Source organism: Ammospiza caudacuta, chromosome 3 (genome assembly GCF_027887145.1).
Source record: "Ammospiza caudacuta isolate bAmmCau1 chromosome 3, bAmmCau1.pri, whole genome shotgun sequence".
NCBI classification, from domain to species: Eukaryota; Metazoa; Chordata; class Aves; order Passeriformes; family Passerellidae; genus Ammospiza; species Ammospiza caudacuta.
The window spans coordinates 109,340,742-109,363,154 of NC_080595.1; the positions used below are offsets into that span (position 1 = coordinate 109,340,742).

Below are 22,413 nucleotides of genomic sequence, written 5' to 3' on the forward strand. Positions count from 1 at the left end.
GTCTAGGATTTTTCTTGGCACTATTCACTGACCTGTAACTTCAATTCATGTGAACATCCTGGCTTCTAGAATTCCTGCTTTACAGAATAAAGTCCTGTCTCCTCCAGTGACCTGCTCCCTTTGTTACTCAGTAATGAACCTGCCTTTGTACCTGCACTCTTCAGTAGCCACCATTGTGTGCTTGATTCCAGATAACACATTGCAGATAACTGTGGTAACAGTACTGCAACAAGGATCAATCCCCACAAGATTACACAAGAAACACTCAATAATTTAGAGTGTTTCAAGTTTGTTTGTGTTTCAACATCTGCCTGTTGATGAGGTTTGAGTTAATATGCTCCAAGTATCATATTGCTCTTATATAGTGATACTGGCATGATTTTGGTTGAAATAATTGGCTCAAGAAATAGTAAATAGCAGAAATGTAAATAGCGCTGCTGCCAGTGAGCACTGATTTCAATTTGGTAAAGCTCACAAAAGAAGACTCCTGAGATTCAAGAGAAAAGTGACTTTCTGTAATCAAGGATATCCTTTCTCTTAAGAGTTAACTTTTGGTTAGCGGTCTTTTAAAAGTATCCATCTTCTTTGCAAGTATCTAAATAATGCATAAAAAAAAAGGACTTTCAATTGGTGTCACAATTTGCTCACTTGTAGCTGCCTTTTTTACTTCAGTTATTGTATAGTAAAAGTTTTGGTAATTGCAGTTACTCTTTTCAGCTATGAAGAAAGATACTCAGAAGAAGTGGTACAAATTGGACGAGCTGTACTTGGAATAGTAAAAAGAACCCAAGCCATTTTTGATGCAGAAACACATGTACTAGCTTCATTTGCTAGTTTTATCTTTTTTATGCTTAAAGAATATGTTTCTGTTGAACAGAAAGCATATTAATGAATATTCATTTTTGTAGCACTGCAAGGGAACAATAGAAAATGCTAAAGCTCCTAGAAATATACCTACATCATCAGCTTTTTTCTCCGTTTTTGAGTCTACAAAATCTTGCTTAAATGAAAAAAGAAAAGGCAATTCTATGATTTCTATGATTTAAGCTATTCATATGGTTTTCCTATGATGTTTCCTTCACTTTGAGAATTCCCTACAATAGTCTATAGTAGACTGCCAGCTGGGAAGCCTTAATCATTTTTCTCTGTAGTTTGCCTTAATGCTCACTTTTTTTTAAATATCCCAGTCTTTCTTATATTTTTAATTCTGAAATTTGGAGCAATATCTTTTTCCTCCTATATTTTGCAGCCATTTAGATCTTTACAGCTGTCAGTATACCCTGCATTTCTACTGGTGGCTGAGTGTCTAGAAGAAGAAAAAGACATTGATGGGAAAAGTAATAAAATATAAATTGTAATTCATAAATTCATCTATAAGGAAGGACAGAACTATGTGCTCCCTTTTGTCTTGAGTTCTTCATTTCACAGATAGCAAGCTGAAAGATTATTCCTTGGTTTCTCAGCAATTCAAAGCTCTGTTCTGGACAGGGATTCTCAGGAGTCCAACCTTTCTCAGAAATCAATCTACATGTAGGTTTTGTGAAGAAACCTGTCTGATTTCCAGGTTCTGAACACATGGCAGCCCCAAGCACCAACAGCATGTTCACTGGAGAGATAGTCAGGTCTTTTTAGGGAAGGGGAGGAAACTTTTGAAAGATAATAAGTATGCTAGTTTTTTTATCTTATATAATCATAGTTTGGATATATCAATCTTTTTGATACTATTACTGTGCTTTATTTTAAAACCATCTGCATTGAAACTTCAGAATTTCTTTCTCATTTGAAAAGTCTAGTTTTTGAATATTCCGCATTTAGAAAAACAAACCAAACAAAAAACCTACAGAAAACAAATTTTCACCTTCAGTAATAAGGATTTACTATTATTTGATTCTCCTAAATTAATTCCTACCAGAACGCTGAAATATTTCTTCTCTTTAGACTTTTGATGTAAATATCTAAGTGTTTTTGTTCTTGTATATCTTCTACTTCAAACTTGAGAGAGTTATAACTTTGGAATTAAATTTCCATGTTTATAAAGGTATGTGTATGGCACTTAGGGCATTTTTTATGCTAATTTCATACCAGCCTGTACATATTATCATACTGGTTCATATGCCCTGTTCTGCTAAAATAAATACTTGTTTCCTTTCCTGCATAGCTTTTATGTACTTTTCTGTATCTGCTTACATCAAAGCTCAGAAAAGCTCACAGTTGTCAAGTTTAATTTTTCCAAGGAATGTGTGAAAGTTATGAAAGGTGTGTGATGTTCTCAATTTAGTACTTTTTGTTACTTCGCATTTGAAAAGTGAAATTACCTTTTTTTTTGTACTTCCCTTAAAAAATTGGTTTGAAATAGGAATAGAATTAGAAGGAACTAGAAGAAATATTTATAATAAATTTTTAAACAATTTTACTTGGTTAAAAATATAGTATTCCCACATTGTATTTTATTGATATATACTGCTTTATCAAATGGGTAGTGCATAATTTCTCTCCCTTTTCTCTTGGATACCCAAGCATGAATTTTCAGTGGTCAAATTTTAAATTAATATTAAAAGAATTTTAAAATTAAAAGAATAAATTTACCTGCTATCTTTTTAAAGGTGGATCACCCATCAATTGTTTTGATTGATAGTAACTAGTTACTTCACCTCTCCCACTAGAATTTTGACTGCCTACTGTGAAAACCTATTGTGTATTCCTTTTATCTGTTATAAATGTTGAGAAGATTTGGCAGTCTTTTAACACTCCAGTATCCAAACTTCTGGTGAGCAGAAGCTAATCATCAAAATCTCTGTTCTAACAGTGGCAAATTTTCAAATGGTTCTCTTCTTCTCAATACTGGCAGTTTTAGATTCTTTTAAAAATATGCTATTCCATGTTGAATTTTGAAGGAAAAATATATGTTTGATTATTATTAATAAAAATAAAAGAACCTGAAATTTAAAATTTGTCTTAATTTCTAGTAATATCTTTGTATTTGAAATACAATATAACTCACAGGAATAATTCTAGTAAATATTTATTATTCAAATCTGAAAAGAAATACAGGAAGTTGAAGAATCTTATTTTTTAGAATGTGTGTTTTTATTCAAACATTAGCTGTACATTTTTAAAATTAAAACCAGACTGTTAATTAATTTTCAAAGATTTATCTTCTTTTTGCAAATATGGTTTTAATCTACCTGTGATTCCTCTGTTCCTTATAGCCATACCTTTATTTGCACTATTTTAGCTAACTTTACTTTTCCGTAAATTTTCTCAGAAAAAGGATTTGTTGCGTTTACAAGTTTATTTGCACTCTCACTTGTAGTGCTTATCTGGCTTGGGATGGGGCTCTTCTGCATCCCTCTTCATCGAAGATATTTTAGTCTTATGAGACATTAAATGATGACATTTATCTCAAAATTTTGTAACAAACTAGCTGACCTTTTGTTAATTTAGAGTAGCAATGTTTCGTGGAAGCACTGTGTGTTCCTGAGGATTCATTCTGGAGTCTACAGTCAGTGTTTAATCAGTGACTTTTTGTTTCCAAGCTACTCATGTCATTCCAAGCAATAATAAAAGCACTAATGGAAGGTGTTTCCCTGATTTCCTGGAGAGATGTGTCCAGTTGAAAGACTTAATTTCAACTGAAGCCGTTTAGAAGATTTCAAGTACTGGTTTTGTGATGTGGTCTAGTGATTTTTAAGGGTCATGATTTCAGCAACTGAAAGAAAAGAAAGAAATTGTGAGCAATGTTAAAGTAAGTATAAACCAGCTGCCAATCTAAATATCAGTCAGTTTAAAAACTCTGCCTACCTAATCAATGATAATTGTCCTAGTGAACAATTTTGGTGCAAGTGATAAAATACCAAGAAGCAATGGTGATGGCACATTTAATGAATAGAGACTTTCCTGAGAGTGTTTAGCAACCAGTTTTATGTTAGCCCATTCTACAAGTTTAAAGCTTGAGCAAATGGAGCATGTGGAACCCTTTGCATGCACTTGTTCAGGATACCTGAATGCCATGTTCAGTATTTAGAATGTGTATTACTTGAGGAAAAAGCAAATTAGAGAAAACATTGGGATTAATAAGAGCTATTACAGATGAAGCTGCCAACACCAACCCTGCTCAAGTTAAGTCAGAAATCACTTTACATAGCAAGTAAAAGGGCTGAAGAGAAAAAAACCCGAATGCTTTATGTGTAGAAGACTACAAGAAAAAGTAGCAGTAAGAAATTACCTAAAGTAGGATTGGAAAAGCATTAAGAGAGTATTAATAACTTATTGATCAGTCATCACAGCAAAAGTTAAAAATCATTAAATAGTTATACAGATGCTATTGTAGGCCTTATCCAAGTTGGCCAGAGTAAAGACTATGAATGATTTGGAGTTGGAGCTAAGAATTCTAGAAAGAGTTGCAAGAGTTTTTTTTATATTTCTTTATCAAAATTTAAAAAAGCATCAGTAGAACAGATAATATGTCTGAGGATTTCTATAATGATCTGATAGAAAAATAAGTAGGAATTTATCAATGAGCTGAATTGCTCAGTGCAAAAAATCCTGCTGTGATTATTAAGTAAAGGAAAATTAAAAGCACATATTGACAAATATATGTTCTCCCTGATATTGCACATATTTAAATTCTGTCCCAGATAACTCAGGATTGCCTGGAATGGGAGACAGAGACAAAAATGTTGTCAAGAATCTTGCCAGGATTCCAGACATTGGGGGATGTGTAAGACTGTAAATATCTGAGCAACTCTGAGAGCAAATGTCTTGGATCTGTGTGTATGAGCATTCCAAGCTACATTAGAATTCCTTCATGCCTACAGAACAGGCCGTGACACTGTGTAAGCACTGCTCAGCAGTAAAGAAAATATTCCTGTGTTATAACCCTGATTTGAGCACAAATCCAAACCATACTAGTTAATGTGATGTAAATTGCTGCTACCCCAGAAAATAAACCACATTATGTTTTGTAGTAGCATGGCTTCTGCTTGGCCAGTGGTGTGATTTCTTTAAGGAATTGTAATTTCACCTGAAAAAAATTGTTTTTCTCACAGTTATTTTCTTTGAGATATTTAATATAAACTTCTCAAGATTATTAACTGTCACAGACATCTTTTATGAAAAATCCTTTTCTTAGGGTTTTTCCTCTTGAGAATCTGAGATGCTCCAAGAGCAAAATGTAAACAATGGTTATCTGCTGCTGTGGAATGCAACACGTAGATTTTTGACTAGCTCATGCTAGTTGTTTCTAATTAATGGGCAATCACGGTCAGCTGGCTCAGACAGAGTCAGAGCCACAAGCCTTTGTTATCATTCTTTCCTACTATATTCTTAACTAGCCTTCTGATGAAATCCTTTCTTCTATTCTTTTAGTATGGTTTTAATATAATATATATCATAAAATAATAAATCAAGCCTTCTGAAACATGGAGTCAGATCCTCATCTCTTCCCTCATCCTAAGACCCCTGTGAACACCATCACAATTAACAAGTATTTTCACACATAGGTTTTGCTCTGACACCATCTCTGTTTCTCAAGAATTATTCGGAGATCCTTGTCATTTAAATTGTTTTCAACTTTCACATTTTCTGTTAGGTCTTTGTTCTTGTCAGTACTACATCTTAAAGAGCTCTTCTGGAGTCATTTGTTTACCTGTTGTTTGAGAAATTTCTGTCAAAACATCCTAGTAGCTTGGCTGGACAATTTATTTCATGTTTGTTCCTTGCTATTTGTATAAAGATCTGTGATGTACTTTCTGAAAATATGTCTGTAATGTAACCTTACTTATTTCAATAGGAGTATATAGCAGCTCTTTTTAGAACAAGATTTTCCCTGCATTCTCCTTTTCATTTTTTTGGGTAAAATGTACTAAAGTTCCAGTTATACGTTGCTATAATATTTAAATAATGGGAAAACTCAAGGCAGAAGATTACATTAGGAGTGTTGATTTATTAAAGCAGTCAGGTGCCTGTCAATCAGGTGCCTTTAACCCCACTGAGTGCTGATGTGGGGATTTAGGACTTAAGAATTTTCTTAAGTTGCCCTGGAGAGTTTATCTGAATGTTCACTGAGTCTTGTGTTTGGTGTAATGATTGAATATACCATTATTTGTCTTGCCTTATGTGATTTTTTTTCTTTTTAATTATAAAAAATGAAAATAATCTCTCCCAAAAGTGAACAAAGATCGAGTTGCATATTTAACCTAACAAACACAGCTTGAATATTGGTTCCATATTGCAGTGGAAAACTACCAGTTGTTTTTTGTATTTTTCCCTTTAATTTTCTATTTGAGAAAGGCCACCCTATACTGAGAAACAGATGCAAAAAACTGTTTTGCAAAATGTACATTTTCTTCCGATAATTATGGTTTTTCTGCCAATCCTTTTTATTTGTTTACTATCTGTTTGCACACCACTTAATGCAAAAAAAAATTACATTGTAATTTGATTTAAATGTTAGAAGATAAATACCTAAAGAAATTTAATTCAGTTTTCATGGAATGTCTATCACAGAACTTACTTTTTGTGTAAATATTCTCAGGTTTTGCTGCAGTCTTGTAAATGGCAGCCTATAACTTGAGGCAGCAGAGAAGTAGGTGCTTTCACTGACTTTCTCCTTCCCATGTGGGTTTTTTAGGCTTTGCCTAAAAAAGCATTGAGAAAACAGTTTAAATACTTATATAAATAAAAGTGTAAGATCTAATATCTAAAATATTTAATCAATGTTTGGAGTTTTAATGAAATTTTTTTCAGTTGCCAAAGCACATTGTTTCTGCATTTTTAAAGGCTTATGTTGTCCATCCAAAAAATACATTTTATATTACTGTATAATGGAAATAGTTAGGGAGCACATTTAAATTTAGTGTGTATATGCATTTCTTGAAGACACATCTACAGTGTTGAGAGTGTATTTTTTCCAAAAAAAAGAAGACAAAGTGAATCTTTGAAAATATATGAGGACTTCAGACACACACAGACAAAGCTAAAAGGATTCTGGTTTTCATATTATTTTTTTTTATAGGGAGAGATGTCATGAGTGTACGCATATGCAAGCACATGAGTGTCTACTACTTTAGGCTAAAATGAGAAGAAAGGTGTGGGGGCACTCATTATCCATTCTGTCTTGATTCTTACAGGAAGAGCCATATGTTATGTTCAAGAAGTCTGACAAGCCCTTGTATGGAAATGATCGCTTTGAAGGTTATTGCATTGACCTCCTCAGGGAGCTGTCTACTATCCTTGGATTTTCCTATGAGATTAGATTGGTGGAGGATGGAAAGTATGGAGCCCAAGAAGATGCCAGCGGACAGTGGAATGGAATGGTTCGTGAATTAATTGATCATGTAAGTCAACTTTTGCAAGCTTCCAAATGGGCATTTAGATTTCAAACCCTTTCTATAAAAATTGTAAAACTTTTATGATAATTCTATTTGAATACTACTGTTTTCAAGATGCAGATGTTTTAAGAATTGATGCAAGTGCATGGGTATCTATTAGGTCTTTAGTGTAGAATTTGTAAAATAAAGCATCTCTTTTTTGCCCATAGGGAGTGGTTGTTTTGGTCTAGCTTTTCCATAGCATATGTTTAAGTCAAAATATGAAATAAATAGTACTCAGAATTTATTTCTAAGAACTATGTAAGAAGTTTTATAACAAAATTTTGGTTTATAACAAAATTTGCTACAGCAATACAAGTGAGGTCTCCTTTTCTGATAGTGAATCTGACATTTTGTCTTAGAGAAATTTCTCTGTGAGTAGTGTAAGCACACATATCATTTGATATATTCATCTTTCTTGAAATTTTACCAATAAAGTGCAGGAAGTAAGACAAAAATGTCAACATATACTGATGGAACAAAGCAATGTCACACCAGATACCATTAGAATTGACTGCAAGTGATTATGGGAGGTATTACTTCAGGTTCTTCAAAATATGCTTTCTCAGTTGTCATTCCAGTTGAATTCAGTCTCTTAGAAAAATTTTCATAAATTTAAAAATTATGTCATTGTTCCTTTCTGCACTTTGGGTGAGTTCCTTGATAGCATTTTCTCTATAGACACGAGGTCAAACATTTAGATGAAACATATTCTGCGCATCACTGTCATTTAAAATAGATGGAAGACTGTAGTTAATTCAAGTGGAACCTCTTAATGATGGCAAAAGCTGCATGAATCACTTGAAAAAATGTTTACTTATCTTGTTTCAATTTGCTTTAAGATTTCAGCAGATGGGCTGAAAGATGTGCTAATCAAATTATTCATATTTACTAGGAAGGTTGTGCTTCATGCTTTTCTAGTAAATGATAATCTGGTATTGGTGTTGCAACAGATGTTGATTATGGCTGGCTTCACACATTTAAGAAGAATGCGTGGGAGTATTATGGTTATGTTATCTTTAAATGTGTGTATTTATAATACCTGGTACACACACATAGAAAGCAAACTTATTTAGATGGACTCTCTGTCCATCTCTATAAATGTGCATTTTTACACATGAATAAGTGCATAGGCCTGTTAAACTATTAGATTTGATGCTTGTTAGGCAACATCCTCATCTGGAACTAATTTTCCATGATTGAGGTAGATATTGTGGAAGTATTTGTTCAGAATCAAATATAAATCACAGTTTTATACACTTCTTATTATTCAGCCTTAAAGCATTCTTAAGAAAACTCTAGTATGGCCTCCTAAGCTTTACACTAAGATAATCTTGAAAAAAATGCATTTGAACAAGTTGCTGAAGTGTCAGAAACAGCAGCTCTCCCCATCTTTCCGCCTCATAACCCAGAGTGAAACAGGTAGCCTTTTCCCCATAATTTATATACAACTAGACACAGATTCAAATTTATTTTTATTTATTTCTTTTTGTTCTATTCAAATGATTTTTATTTAGGAGTCAGAAAAGTTTAGAGACTGTGTTAGTACACATGGAAAATGTAGTCCAGCTTCCTAATCTGGACCATAATTTTTAGTAGTCTCTCTAAATTAAAAAATTTTTGCTTTAATTTTTTCTCTGGTTTTATCAATTCTTACTTTATTATCTATTCGAATATATGCAATCTATTTGAATATATGCAATTTATTTATACACCTGTCCCCTTAATTTACATGCATGTTATTAGTAAAATTAGTTGCATTTTTCTAGCAAGCAACACTTCAGACCTCAAAAGTGAGGTCAAAGAATTTAGTGAAGAACTCCAGACAGGCAGTTACGACATTGGGTGTTTCCATATGGATAGTACTTCACATGCTCCATTAGCTTTCAATTCTTTTTCCCCTAGAGAATATTTTTAAATTGTTTTAAAGGTTTCCTTTCTATAAAGTAATTTAATAAACTCAATTTGTTTATTTTTGAAAGGTTAAATGATTCCATATTTTTCAACTAGAGTTTCTAATTAAAATAGACTACACAATAAAGATGGTCCATAGCCATAGCAGTTAAATCTTTTGAAAAATGATTTTAGAAATTTTTTTGTTTTGTTTTGTTTATCTGTCAGTTGTGTTCAGAGAGAAAGGTCACCATGCTGTAGTATATATGTTTGCAAGAGTAACATATAAAATGCATAATCCAAGAATAAATTAAATGGATAATTTTGGTATATTATGTGCGTAGAAAGGAAAATGCACCATTTATATAAAGATTAAAAGTACTAAATAAATCTAATATTTAAATAAATTGTTTAAATCAGCCTTTAGTCACTTTGCATAATTGCTGGGGCTGGAAAATCTAAATAAAATAAAGATAATGCTCTCTGAGTTGAACTTAGCACATCATGTCAGTCTCAGGGTTTAAATTCTATAGTATGAACAGAGTCTGAAGTGTTTACATCAGGCTCTGTTTGTTTTCAATCTCCTTTCCCATAGTTTGCTCATGTTTCTTCTTTCCATGACTGTTTTATTTAGAGTTCTCACCTGCATTCCTATATCAGTCTCCAAGCAAGAAATAGCTTCTTTTTGAATTTTTGGTAAATGCCGTCAGTGAAAATTACATAGTGATTCCTTCCCTTTGACAACTGACAATGAATTCTTGTAGGGGAAAAACACACTGGTCTCTAGAGCTGCAAATGTAAGACAAATATTAGCTAGGACAGCAAGTACAGATGACATTTCTCTATGAATAAATTTTGAATTTAATTTTTCCACTTAAATGCTCTGATTTCTTTCCCACAAATTTTCATTGAGTATTTTACCTGCTTCTCAAGTTAGTTCAAGGCATGATTGCTACATTTTTAAGGGAGGAGGAGCTAAGTTCAGGTATCTCCATTCTTTATGGACGAATTCTTCATAAAAAAAGTATTCTTTCTTGCTGCCTTTGGTTCAAAAACCTTATGAAAGGACGGATTTATTGAATGGGTTTTGAACTGAATCATAAATTCTGGAGAATTTCAGGTTGTTCTTAAGTACTAAAAGTTGTCATGTCACTGTATTATATTGCATGTGACATATAGTTTAAGCATGCAAGTTATATTCCAATATAGCTAGCACAGACAGATAGAATGAAAATATATTTTTATTTCTAGAAAATTTGACATCCTACTTTACAGATCCAAAAGTACTTAAAAATATTCTTAACATTGGGTTCCAAAACAGGAAAAAAATAATGTTTTATACTCTGACAGGGCTATAAATGAAAAATCCACTGGGAAATAATTTGTTATTACATATACATGATTAAAAATAACTATTTTTGAGGGATTCTTTGAATGATTCTTCTACAGCACAAAGCTTAGGCATTAAAAATACATTTCAGGCCTTACAGATCTTTTTAAATTCATAAATAATTACAGAAAAGGTCAAATTTTTAGATCATGATCCTTGATCATATGTGAGGATATGGAATTGGAATTTTCTTTGTCTTTAAGAATAGGATAGAATTTCAGCTTAGAGGAATTTTACAGATGAACATTTAGAAAGAACTTTTGAGTTAACTTTAGACATAAGATTTTTTGCTTGACTATATTTTGAATATTTCATAATCAATATCAATTTTTCAAAATAAATACACATCAAATGCATTTTAAAAAATAATAGTAATTGATTTTTATTATTTTAATAACAGAATAGATGTCTATATAACTGGTTTAAATATTTTTAGTGATTTTTCCTCCAATAACCTGTTGGTTTCTTTCTCTTATTTAAAATTAAGATCTTTATGATCTTGAACACCTCTAGCAAAACTCTTTGTGTTATTGTGTAGAAGCCAAAAAAAACACCTTCTAATAACTGATTGTGTAGATGTTTGGTTCCTTCCTTTTTGAGCCAGTGAAATTTTACTTTCTTCCACCTTGTTTTTTCCACATTCTACCGTTTCAAATGTCATTTCATCATATTGTTTGGACTCTACCTCTTTCCTTCATACTTATAGGGAACCCTACCATATAGAGACTCAAGGAAAGGCTATGGAAAGGAAAGGCTATGGAACATCTCTTCCCTCTGTTCTTGTAATTTTCATGCAAAAGGTCTGACAGTTGAGATTTTCAGTACAATGGAGGATAATTTAGCCATGGCTCCTTTATTAGTGAAAATCTCAGAAGACTTGATGGCAATAGGCAATTAGAGAATCTTAAGGGGAGGGAAGGAAGGAAGTGGCGGAAGGAAGGAAGGAAGTGTCGGAAGGAAGGAAGTGTTGGAAGGAAGTGTCGGAAGGAAGTGTCGGAAGGAAGTGTCGGAAGGAAGGAAGGAAGGAAGGAAGGAAGGAAGGAAGGAAGGAAGGAAGGAAGGAAGGAAGGAAGGAAGGAAGGAAGGAAGGAAGAAGTGTCGGAAGGAAGTGTCGGAACGAAGGAAGGAAGGAAGGAAGTGTCGGAAGGAAGGAAGGAAGTGTCGGAAGGAAGTGTCGGAAGGAAGTGTCGGAAGGAAGGAAGGAAGTGTCGGAAGGAAGTGTCGGAAGGAAGTGTCGGAAGGAAGTGTCGGAAGGAAGTGTCGGAAGGAAGTGTCGGAAGGAAGTGTCGGAAGGAAGTGTCGGAAGGAAGGAAGGAAGGAAGGAAGGAAGGAAGGAAGGAAGGAAGGAAGTGTCGGAAGGAAGTGTCGGAAGGAAGTGTCGGAAGGAAGGAAGGAAGGAAGTGTCGGAAGGAAGGAAGGAAGTGTCGGAAGGAAGGAAGTGTCGGAAGGAAGGAAGTGTCGGAAGGAAGTGTCGGAAGGAAGTGTCGGAAGGAAGGAAGGAAGGAAGGAAGGAAGGAAGGAAGTGTCGGAAGGAAGTGTCGGAAGGAAGTGTCGGAAGGAAGGAAGTGTCGGAAGGAAGTGTCGGAAGGAAGGAAGGAAGGAAGTGTCGGAAGGAAGTGTCGGAAGGAAGGAAGTGTCGGAAGGAAGGAAGGAAGTGTCGGAAGGAAGGAAGTGTCGGAAGGAAGTGTCGGAAGGAAGTGTCGGAAGGAAGGAAGTGTCGGAAGGAAGTGTCGGAAGGAAGGAAGGAAGGAAGGAAGGAAGGAAGGAAGGAAGGAAGGAAGGAAGGAAGGAAGGAAGGAAGTGTCGGAAGGAAGTGTCGGAAGGAAGGAAGGAAGGAAGGAAGGAAGGAAGGAAGGAAGGAAGGAAGGAAGGAAGGAAGGAAGGAAGTGTCGGAAGGAAGTGTCGGAAGGAAGGAAGGAAGGAAGGAAGGAAGGAAGGAAGGAAGGAAGGAAGGAAGGAAGGAAGGAAGGAAGGAAGGAAGGAAGGACAATATTTCTCTTTTCATCAATATTAAATTGACTCAGCCGTAACATTGGTTGACATCAGTGCTCTTTAAAGCACCATGTCACCTTCATGGATTCCCCATTTTATTAGTGGAACTAGAATCTGCAACTGCATCTCAGGTGTCATATGATGAAAACTTCACTCTTGCTAAAGGTTTTCTATATATAAAAAATTTTATCTCTGATGCTTTGAGGGGTAATAGACCATAAATAACATAGTGTTTTGGCAAGTCTGCAGTTCAGCTATTGATGCTTGAACCAGCAACTCTGGTAAATATACATAGATGGTAAGCTGACTACTGATTTCCACTAACCCTGTTTTACTGTTGTTTTTCCAGTATCCCAGCATTTTCTTTTATTTTTACTACTTCTCCTAAAAAAATAAGACACAATTCACTTTTTCCTGTTCTCTCTGTAAAAAAAATAAAAAAACAAAAACAAAGTATAACAAAATAAATGCTGTTGTTTTGTTTCAGTTTTATTTCCTTTCTTGGTTTGTATTTTCAGCTTTTTCATGTTTTATTTATAAATTATCTCTTTCCTCATTTTTCTGTTTAGCTATTTGAAACCCATCTCTTATGAGTGCATTTTTATCCTTGGTATTTATTTATTTATCTTGCAGATTAAGCATTACTATTCTATGCTAAAGGTCTCTTCTCTGAATTTCCAGTAATCATTATTAGTTACATTTATTAAGCTATGTTGGATGTCCAGCACAACTGTCTCTTTAAATAAAACTACTAATCTGCATTATTCAATATTTAAAAGTATATTCCAACTTCTTCCAGTTATTCTGTATTATGATATAGCACCCATGACTATTTAACTGTTAAGTGCCTGTAACTTACCTTTCATATGTGTTTTTGATGGTTTAAGTATTCATATTGGCTTCCAGTTTTTGTTGTTTGTGTGTTTTCTTTCCTCATTAAAGTAGCATTTAATTTCTGTGTGAAACATGTGCTGAGGTCATAGGATAATATGATAATTTGTAATATGCTAGAAAATATCACTTGTCCTTTTAGTGCTTTTCAGTCTAATTGCTAATTCATTAATCCACAACTTCAAGTGCTCTGACCTTTTATTTCCAAAGTAATTTGTCTCAAGTTGAATAAGCATCAGTTTGTCCCTGACAAGCAACTAGTCAAATCTCCTTGGTTGCTTGAGATCCTGTTTTTCACTTAAAGTGATCTGTATATATTCATAGACTCACAAAACCCCTCTTCAAATATTTTTCATGTCTGAATTTGTCAATGTAATACACTCAGATATGCCATACTATGCACCTTCTGTTCCTTTTTGTTTATTTGTTTGTTTTAAGTAAAGGATCAAAAAGATGGTCTTCTACATGACAGTACAATCTCATTTCAAACCAAGAGCTAAACATCCATCTCTATGCTCACAAGCTGACAGTTTTCATGGCTACTTTGTCACTCTCTAATAAAGGTTATATATGATATTCCATGGAAAATTGTCCAAACAGACCCTAACTCAGCAAAAGGTATGCAGAAAGTAAACTTTAGGTAGAGATGCATAAATCCACAAAAAATCCCAGGGAAATGGAAAAAAAAAAAAAAAGTCAGTAATCTAATATGCCAGAGAAATACTTATCCAAAAGTTCAGACCAAGTTTGCAAAACTGTGTATTAATTCAGTAAGGACCATATATCTGCATATACGAATTCCCTATTACATTGTTACTGATTTCAAGTACAGGACAGATGAAGATGCACTTTCCAATATAACAGCAGTTTTAAGTGAGCAATTTGTTTTCCAAACAACAAGGAATTTCCAGACAGTCTGCACTTAGTAAAGCAAGGCCCAGCAAAATTTCTAATAATGTAGTAAGGCATAGAGAATAACAAAATATTAAAGTTTTTCCTAAGGGGTTATAAGTTTTAATTCATTACTTTTGAACTAATTGTGTTCTATGCTTCCTAAAGAAACCAGATGAAAATTTTAAACTACATTATCAGTGATTTGACACCAAAAGTGGCAGGAGGGTCTTCAAAATGCTTTGACAGTAGGGTCTTCAAAATGCTCTGAGATATATGGATTTTTTTTTTCTGGAGATCTGTACTCCAGGGGTAGTTTATTTGAAATTTCTTGACACTAAGAGTAAGTGAATATTGTTTTCTTATTTGTTGAGCTGCAGTATGACTATGTATTGTTCTTTTACAGTTAGGGTGTTATGGACATCCCTTGCTAATGCACTTGGATTTATATAGTGATTAGTTTTCAATTACAGAGAAATATCGTACAGCAAATAGTTGTAATTAACTTTCACCATGCTGCCAGCAAAGTGAATCATAGCCAATCAAGGAAGTGGCGTTAAGTTTTCAAATGAAACTCCAAACAATAATACTTTAGCTCAAGCATCATCTAGGCTTACAGTAATGATTAGGAATTGATTGGATCCAAAGTTAGGGCTGTATTCATAGAAGTATTACATTTTTCATATCCTCATACCTTTATCTGATCTTTTACTTTTGTTGCTATAATGATAGTGAAGAATAATAGAAAATAACATTGGGATTTTTGTTTCTATGTGTATGCCTGCTGAAATGAAGTACATGAGAAAAATAGAATTCTCTAATAGCAGAGGTAATTTCCAATGTGGCTTATCCCTTTTATTAGGGATTATTAATAATGCTGCAATTTATCTTTTATCATCTCCAAGGAATTTCAACATATCTCATGAAAGATAGGGAGGAGGGGCTGTGGAAACCTTGAGTATGTCAATTTTCATGGAACCACCATTTTGGTAAAAGAGTTTCAGGATGTGCTTGTGGGAGATGTGTCTCTGGGAATGATGACTGACACACGTCATCCATACTGTTTGGGGAACTGGAAAGTATCAAGTCTGATCTGTTATTCTCAGGGCAACAGGATTTCTCCAGGAAAGAGCAAAGATGTTTTTGTGGCTGCTTTTCTTAACTGAACAGTCTTTTCTTTATTATTACACTTTACCAATAATATAAGTGTAGATCTTCCCATAGGTTTTTGCTTTTACAATTTGAAATTATGAAAATTTACAATATTTCACTAGACCTTTTGAGGGCCAGAAGGATTGCTTTCAACCTAGATTGAAGGTCATAAGACATGGGAGTGACAGGGCTGAATGCTGCGCATGATATTGAAATAGCTCAATTATTTTTCTATCCAGAAAAACAAAGTTTAATTAGAGAGTTGCAGCGGTTTGTATGTGGCCACTAAGGCGAAGTCCGGCTAGCTGAGGTGGCCGACACCCCAACTGCCTAAATTTAGTGCCAACCCCCTTTGGCGTCCTGGCCTCAGGCTGGGCTGGATTGCGGACTGGACTCACTGCTTAAGGACGAGAAGAAGGAGCCGCACACCTTGCTGGGGGCGAAGGTCGGTTTATTCGATGACACAAGGGCACCAACCCAGGAACAGCCAACCAGCAAAATGGCACCAAGGAGCGGGAGAAGTAGGGTTTTAAAGATAGGGGGTGGATAAGGGAGGGATTCACAGCAGACCAATAGGGAAAGGTATAGGGAGGAACTTAACATAATGGGCATACAGAAATATCCAATAAATACAAAGTAAAGGAGGGGCTCCGGGACCACAGCCAACCACAATCCCCAGAGAGAAGAAGGTTCTCGAAGACTAGGAGGAGTGGGGGGTGATTGACTGGGCCCAGGGAGGAGAAAAAGTTTACTTATAAGGAGAAATAAGGGAGGAGAAATCACATAACTTAACTGACTGACAAACCCATGGGAAGGGGTAACCATAGCAACAAAACTGTCAGGAGGGCTATGGCGGGAAAACTGGGGAGGACAGAACCATCTTACATTGGAAAGGGGGGAAACAATACATAAAATGGGGGAGCAATACAAAAAACTTAACAACACATTACAACAGAGAGTTCCTGCTGGTTTAGTACTATCATCCTCAGGGCGCTGAAAATAATTCAGTTGTTTAAAAAAATTATATAAATAAGAATACAAAAATTATACAAATAGAGTTAAAAAAACACCAGTGTGTGCAGCCTTACACAAGTCCAAAATACATGAAATGAAATTGATTATGTGTTTCTTAGGAAGAAAATCATGTTAATTCTATTTTTTATTTGACTTCTGTTTCTAAATGGACCTTTTCTGTTATTGTTCATAATAATGATCAATTTTAGTTAAGTCTAAGACCTTGGAATCCAATGATTAATTGAGAATTCCAGGAGGTTGATTTTGTTCATGTTAAAAAGTTTTAATCCATTAATTAATTAAACTGATGAAATTATAGCTTTCAAAAATTGTTAATTAGTATGGTTAATCAATAAGAGGTGGCACATTCTGCAGTGATCTACTTCCATCCAAATGATATGCAAAAATGTTATTTGATTCCATTGTGAAAAATTGCAGACGACAATGTAATACAGAAAAATGGGATTAAGTCAAATTTGATACAAGTCAAAATTTATTGTGTGATTAAATGAGTTCACCAAAACAATTTTATAAAACCCCATCCATTTGAGAACAGAAATCATGTCAAAATTAAAAGATCTAGGAATTTTTCTGCCTTGAGTGCAGTAACTGAAATTCTAGGTGACAGCTGATTAGCAACTGGGAAAAAACCTGACACTTCCAGGAAGTTGCACTAAATCTGGAAAGTATAACAATAAAAACGTTTTGTAGAAAAAAGGAATTAACATTACCTGCGTACTTTGTCTCAAGAAGGTGTGTATCAGCATGATGTCTAGTAATTTTAATGTTTGCTAAACATCTCTAGTACAAAAATACAACATCAGAAAGAGCGTGTAAAACAGTAAAGAAGAACTCTAACATTTTATTGTAACTATTCTCATTTTATTTTATTTTCTTAATGGAGGAGTCTCCCTTTCCTGAATTCTGAGCCACAGTATCACACAGTCTTGTAAATTTCTTCGACAATTTCTTCTTCCTGGGGGTATGTGAATCCTGCTCTTCTAACAATTAGAATAAACCTTTGTACAAAACTCCTGAAATTAAGTCATAAAAACTTTTATTTTACTGTTGAAATGAACAGTCACCCATGTTCCTGCTACATATAGTTTCATGGTCTACTGTTTCTAGTTCTTTTACAGAGAATTTGCTTACCTGTTGACTAGACTGAAGTTGGCTCAAAATAGTTTAGTGAAAGTATATTATTAATCAACAGGCAGAAACTATATATGTTTTTATTGAGTATTCATATTACATCTATTCAGCTATTAAATATTATCCATACTGGCATAGGCAAATGACAATTGACTAGCACAACCCTGAATAAGAGGAAATAATGTAAATTAACTAATTAGAGACCTCCTGCTGGTTTAGTACAATCATTTTTTGTTAACTAAACATTCATGTAATAACAAAGGAGCAAACATAAAACAATACCAAAAGGCAGTTCTAGGTAACAGTATGTTGATCAAAACATATGCTTTATCCTGTTTAAGTCACTGAAGGAAGGATTCTGTGCATTCCATACATTCCATTTTTGTCTAGTTGAATTAATATCAAAAGCTGTTTTAATGGTAGTGGACAGAATGTAAATTACCTCTACAAAATGTTTTCCTTTAAAAAAAAAATCTACCTCTAAGTAAATGATCCTGTTGATTTCTAGACCAGGATCCTCTCTGAAAGGAGAGTAGATGAAAAAACCATTAGTTGCTACTGCTGTTCAAGACTTTGCCAAGAAAAGAATTAACCCTGCTGACACAAGAGGTTCTAAAGAAATGAAATCGCTGTGCAATATTACTGTCAATGAAATGAATTTGATTAAACCACCTGTCTTCCAGTGACTTCTTGTTGCTTGCTGAACAAATACTGGGAAGCATCTCAGCAGTTACAAACATATATATTAGGTGAGCCAGTATCTACTGAAACTGTCTTCATATTTCTCTTTTTTATGTTAAAGTACTTTATTATGTTAATAAAGTAGCAAGTGCTACTGTTCAATCTATAAGAGATATTATTAGCAATTAAGTTTAAATTATACCTATCAGGATACCAAAAATAAGAAGTTATGACAAATTCAGCTATCAAATCTGGATTTTTTTTTTTTACCTTATGGTACGTTACTCAAATTTGGCAAAGGTAATAATTTCTAGCAGCAGCTTTCCAGGACGTGTGAGGAGGTTATCAAGAAGTTCCATCTGGGCTTTTCACAGAGGAGCCTAGCAGGAAGACCAAAGGCAACAAGCATAAACTGGAAACCTCCAAGGGTGGAAATTGCATAAGCTCTCTAAGCAGCCTGCTCCACTGCTTGTCTGTAGAAAATTTTTCACTCTGTGGATAGACAAGCAGTGGACCAGCTTATCTAAAAATGTCATGTAGTCACCTTCCTTGGAGTTTTTCAACACTGACTGGGTAAAGTGCAAAAGAAAACTGTCTCATCCATGTAGATGTTTTGAACAGAAAATTGCGCTAGACACCTCCTGATCTCTCTCCACTTGAATTGTACTATGATCCTGTAAAAGGCAGTAGAGAAACAATTTCTGCCAAAGTAATTTAAGTGGCTAGTTATAATAAAAATAGCGATAAAGCCCTAATAAGTTCCTAGTGGTTTCAAAGGAAATGAAGATCTTGTGATAAGACTAAAAATTTCTTGTGGGGTATAAAATTTTCTATAATATAGCAGCATGAACAAGGCAGTTTAGGATAGACTGTAAGCGTAAAAGCAAATTACAGATCTTATCTTTTCAAATCAGTGGCAGAGAAATGCACTTCTGTGAACAAGAATAATGCATAAGGTCTCTGTGCATTAGGAGTGTGTTAGACAGGTTTAAAGAATTGAAGCTGTGCTTTAACCTTCCTCTTTTATCTTGAGGATGCATTTTCTCCAAAGGGAATGTAGCTGAAATTCAACTCAGGTTAACAGTCTCAAAAATTTGAGCTGAAGAAATTTACATGTTGACTTAGGGTTTTAGGCTGAGGAAACATAGTAGATTAAACAAAAGCTGTATGAAGTTTTTCTTTTTAAAAAAGGCAAATTCCTTTATTTTCAAGAGTAATTGCAGGTAGTAAGTGCATTGCTGCCTGTAGAGAAGTGAAATTGCTTAAATGTCTTTTCAGTGTATGTGTAGTTTTGTGCATATTATACAATTACAATATGATTGTACTGATTGACTGAATAAACAACTGAGAATCAATAATGTATGATTCCCTTTGCATTTTTAGTATAAACAATAATGCTTGCTAAATCAATGCAAAATGTTAGGAGCAAAATTCTTACCAGAAGACTCCATTCACATTGTCTGAAATACTCAGATAATTTGGTGACATTGTATAATTGTAGTGTCTAATTAAAAATAGCTATTAGCCATTTTATTGTTTCTGTGTCTAGATTGTATTTAAATTCTTCATTCTTTTGAGCAAAATAGGTGAGACAAAAACTTTTCATAAAATTATCAACAATAGAAAATTCAACTGGTGTTTGTTTTACCTTTCCCTGATGTAATTAATAGAAGCTATGAAATCCTTTAAAGATTCTATTTCCCCCAAAATTATTGTGATTGTTTCTCCAGGTTTTAAAGAGTTAATTTTCAAAGAAAAAGCACCAATTTCTGCAAATACCAAATTTCTGTGCATGCTGTGGCCATACACTACTCAGTATTAAAGTGCAGATTTCTTGCTGAAATTAGCTGTATCTGCAAGCATAGATTGAATTCAGTATGATTTTAAAATCTCTCATTTTAGAGGTTATCTGCCAAATTTAAGCTGTACAAATGAAGAAAAATGTACTTCCTTTTTCTCTTTGAATACTACTTGATATAAAATAATCACTGAACAAACAGCTTGGAAGTAAAATGTAAGGGAAGAAGCAAAGGAGGATTACTTCAGCCTACCTTCAACACTTCTGTATCAGAAATAAATCAGGGGTACCTTGAGATGTTGGTGAATGAGCATCCTACAACTGCACATGGTAGCAAGACAGGGAAGCTTTATACATGTGTGAATGTTTATCCCTTGTCTCCACCTTGGTCAGGTAGGTGTTATGGTCAGGGTTATTCCTACCTGGATCATGGATGAGCTTCTGGAGCTTTCAAGGGATGCTTTACTGCCCTACTGTTATGATCAAGGGGGTGCTTCATTGCTCAGCTGGTTTGGTCCAGGTTTATCAAGAGCTCCTGAACTCCTGAGGGATGGTGTGGGACAGGCAGGGAGAGGATGCACAACTACAGCTTATTATCCGCAGTGCAGTGCTCTAGCATATCATAGACTAGGCTGTACAATTCCTCCGTTTTGCTCAGGACCATGCCTTGCGTTGGAATGTCCTTGTCAGACTGTTTCTAATCACTATTGAAACCTTTAGTTGCAGATTTTTTCTTTGTGGCAACTAGCTTACCTCACCAATCCTTGGATGCTGTTATAAAAATTTTTGTCATCTCAAGAAATAGTTAAGTGCTATTATGGATTGTGTTTTCAGATAGATATACTTTTTATTAATTTAAAGATTAGAAGCATGTATACCTTCATTACAAAAAGTGGAATAATTCATCACTACCAAGTGAGAAAAATATTCTTTGTAATAGAACATATCAAAAAGCCATGTTAGGATACACTAATTTGTTAATGTTATTAAATGTCGACTGATAAAATACTAATTTTCACTATTCCTCCCCTATTTGTGGCTAGAAGTAAAATAAAGATGATTCTTTTCCTTCTATATCTTCATTATAGCTGAGCATAGGAGAAACTGGTACTGCACTTCTAGAAACTTGGCCCCTGCTTCCCCTGCTTTCTCATATTTACAAATAGTGCTCTTTTCAGAATAAAAGAATTTCCAGGAGAATTAACGATTTGAGATAAATGAGATTAACAAAAGTTGTGTGTGGTAGCATTACATTTTCAAGTTCGTCATTTCTGCAGTTATTAAAGACTCCAAATTTTGTTTTGTTTTGTTGTTTTTTCTTTTTGGTTAGATGCTTAATTTTTCTTATGTTGATATTCTAGTTCAAACAGAGTTACTCACCTATGAAGAGACTCTTAAGATGTCAAGTTATGTACATCAATTTTATATCTGTCCCCCCAGGTTCAGGTATCTGTTCTATTTTGTCATATGTGACATATTATTTCTCGATCAGTTATTCTTCAAATTTCATCTGCAACTTGGCTCCACTAGAGATAGTTGCAACCTATATTCATTTGCATATTCTTGTTTCCATCTAATGGTTAAAGGTTGGATTTTCCATGGTATTTATTAAAATAAATTATTTGTTATTCATTAAGGTTCTGTTAATATAATAAGAAATTCACATCTACCAATAGCCTTCCAAAAGATCTAATTTATCTGTCTTGGGGAAGCTGCCTCTTCTAACAGTTTCTAGTCAGTTGCCTTCAGACTCTTTGGTTAAGGTCTGCTACTTTCCTCACAAACTAATATTGGGTTGTTATGTTTTTTAAACTTCTTGGTGTTGACCTATAACTTTTAATTCAAATTAGTTTTAGTTTCTTACTTTACCATTTTCTTTCTACATCAGCTGGAATATCATCAATAATATGCAATCTATAAAAAGTCATCCACTGTGGAATTAAGCCTTGCTGTTTTGATTAATATCTATAAGTTCTTAATACCAATGGAAATGAAATGCATGTAATTTTTTTGACCAGTAAACCCTTACCAAATAAAATAACAGTGTCAACAAAGTTTCATATTGCAACTGACTTCAGTAGATCTAATTATATAAATGTTCATAACAAGAATAGACCATAGAAGAACTTTGTGTTAGATATAAAGATAAAAATAAAAAGGAACACTGAAATGCTACCCTGCATGGAAGT

General features: G+C 34.2%; 1 protein-coding gene across 3 annotated transcripts in view; it reads left to right on the forward strand.

Annotated features, from left to right (window-relative positions):
* GRIK2 (glutamate ionotropic receptor kainate type subunit 2) overlaps positions 1-22,413 on the forward strand; it is a 351,000-nt gene that overhangs the window by 195,484 nt on the left and 133,103 nt on the right. For all 3 annotated transcript variants that reach the window (XM_058802832.1, XM_058802833.1, XM_058802834.1), the window contains exon 10: positions 7,131-7,337. In XM_058802832.1, coding sequence (XP_058658815.1) covers positions 7,131-7,337 — 207 coding nt within the window. The remainder of the gene's footprint in view (positions 1-7,130; positions 7,338-22,413) is intronic.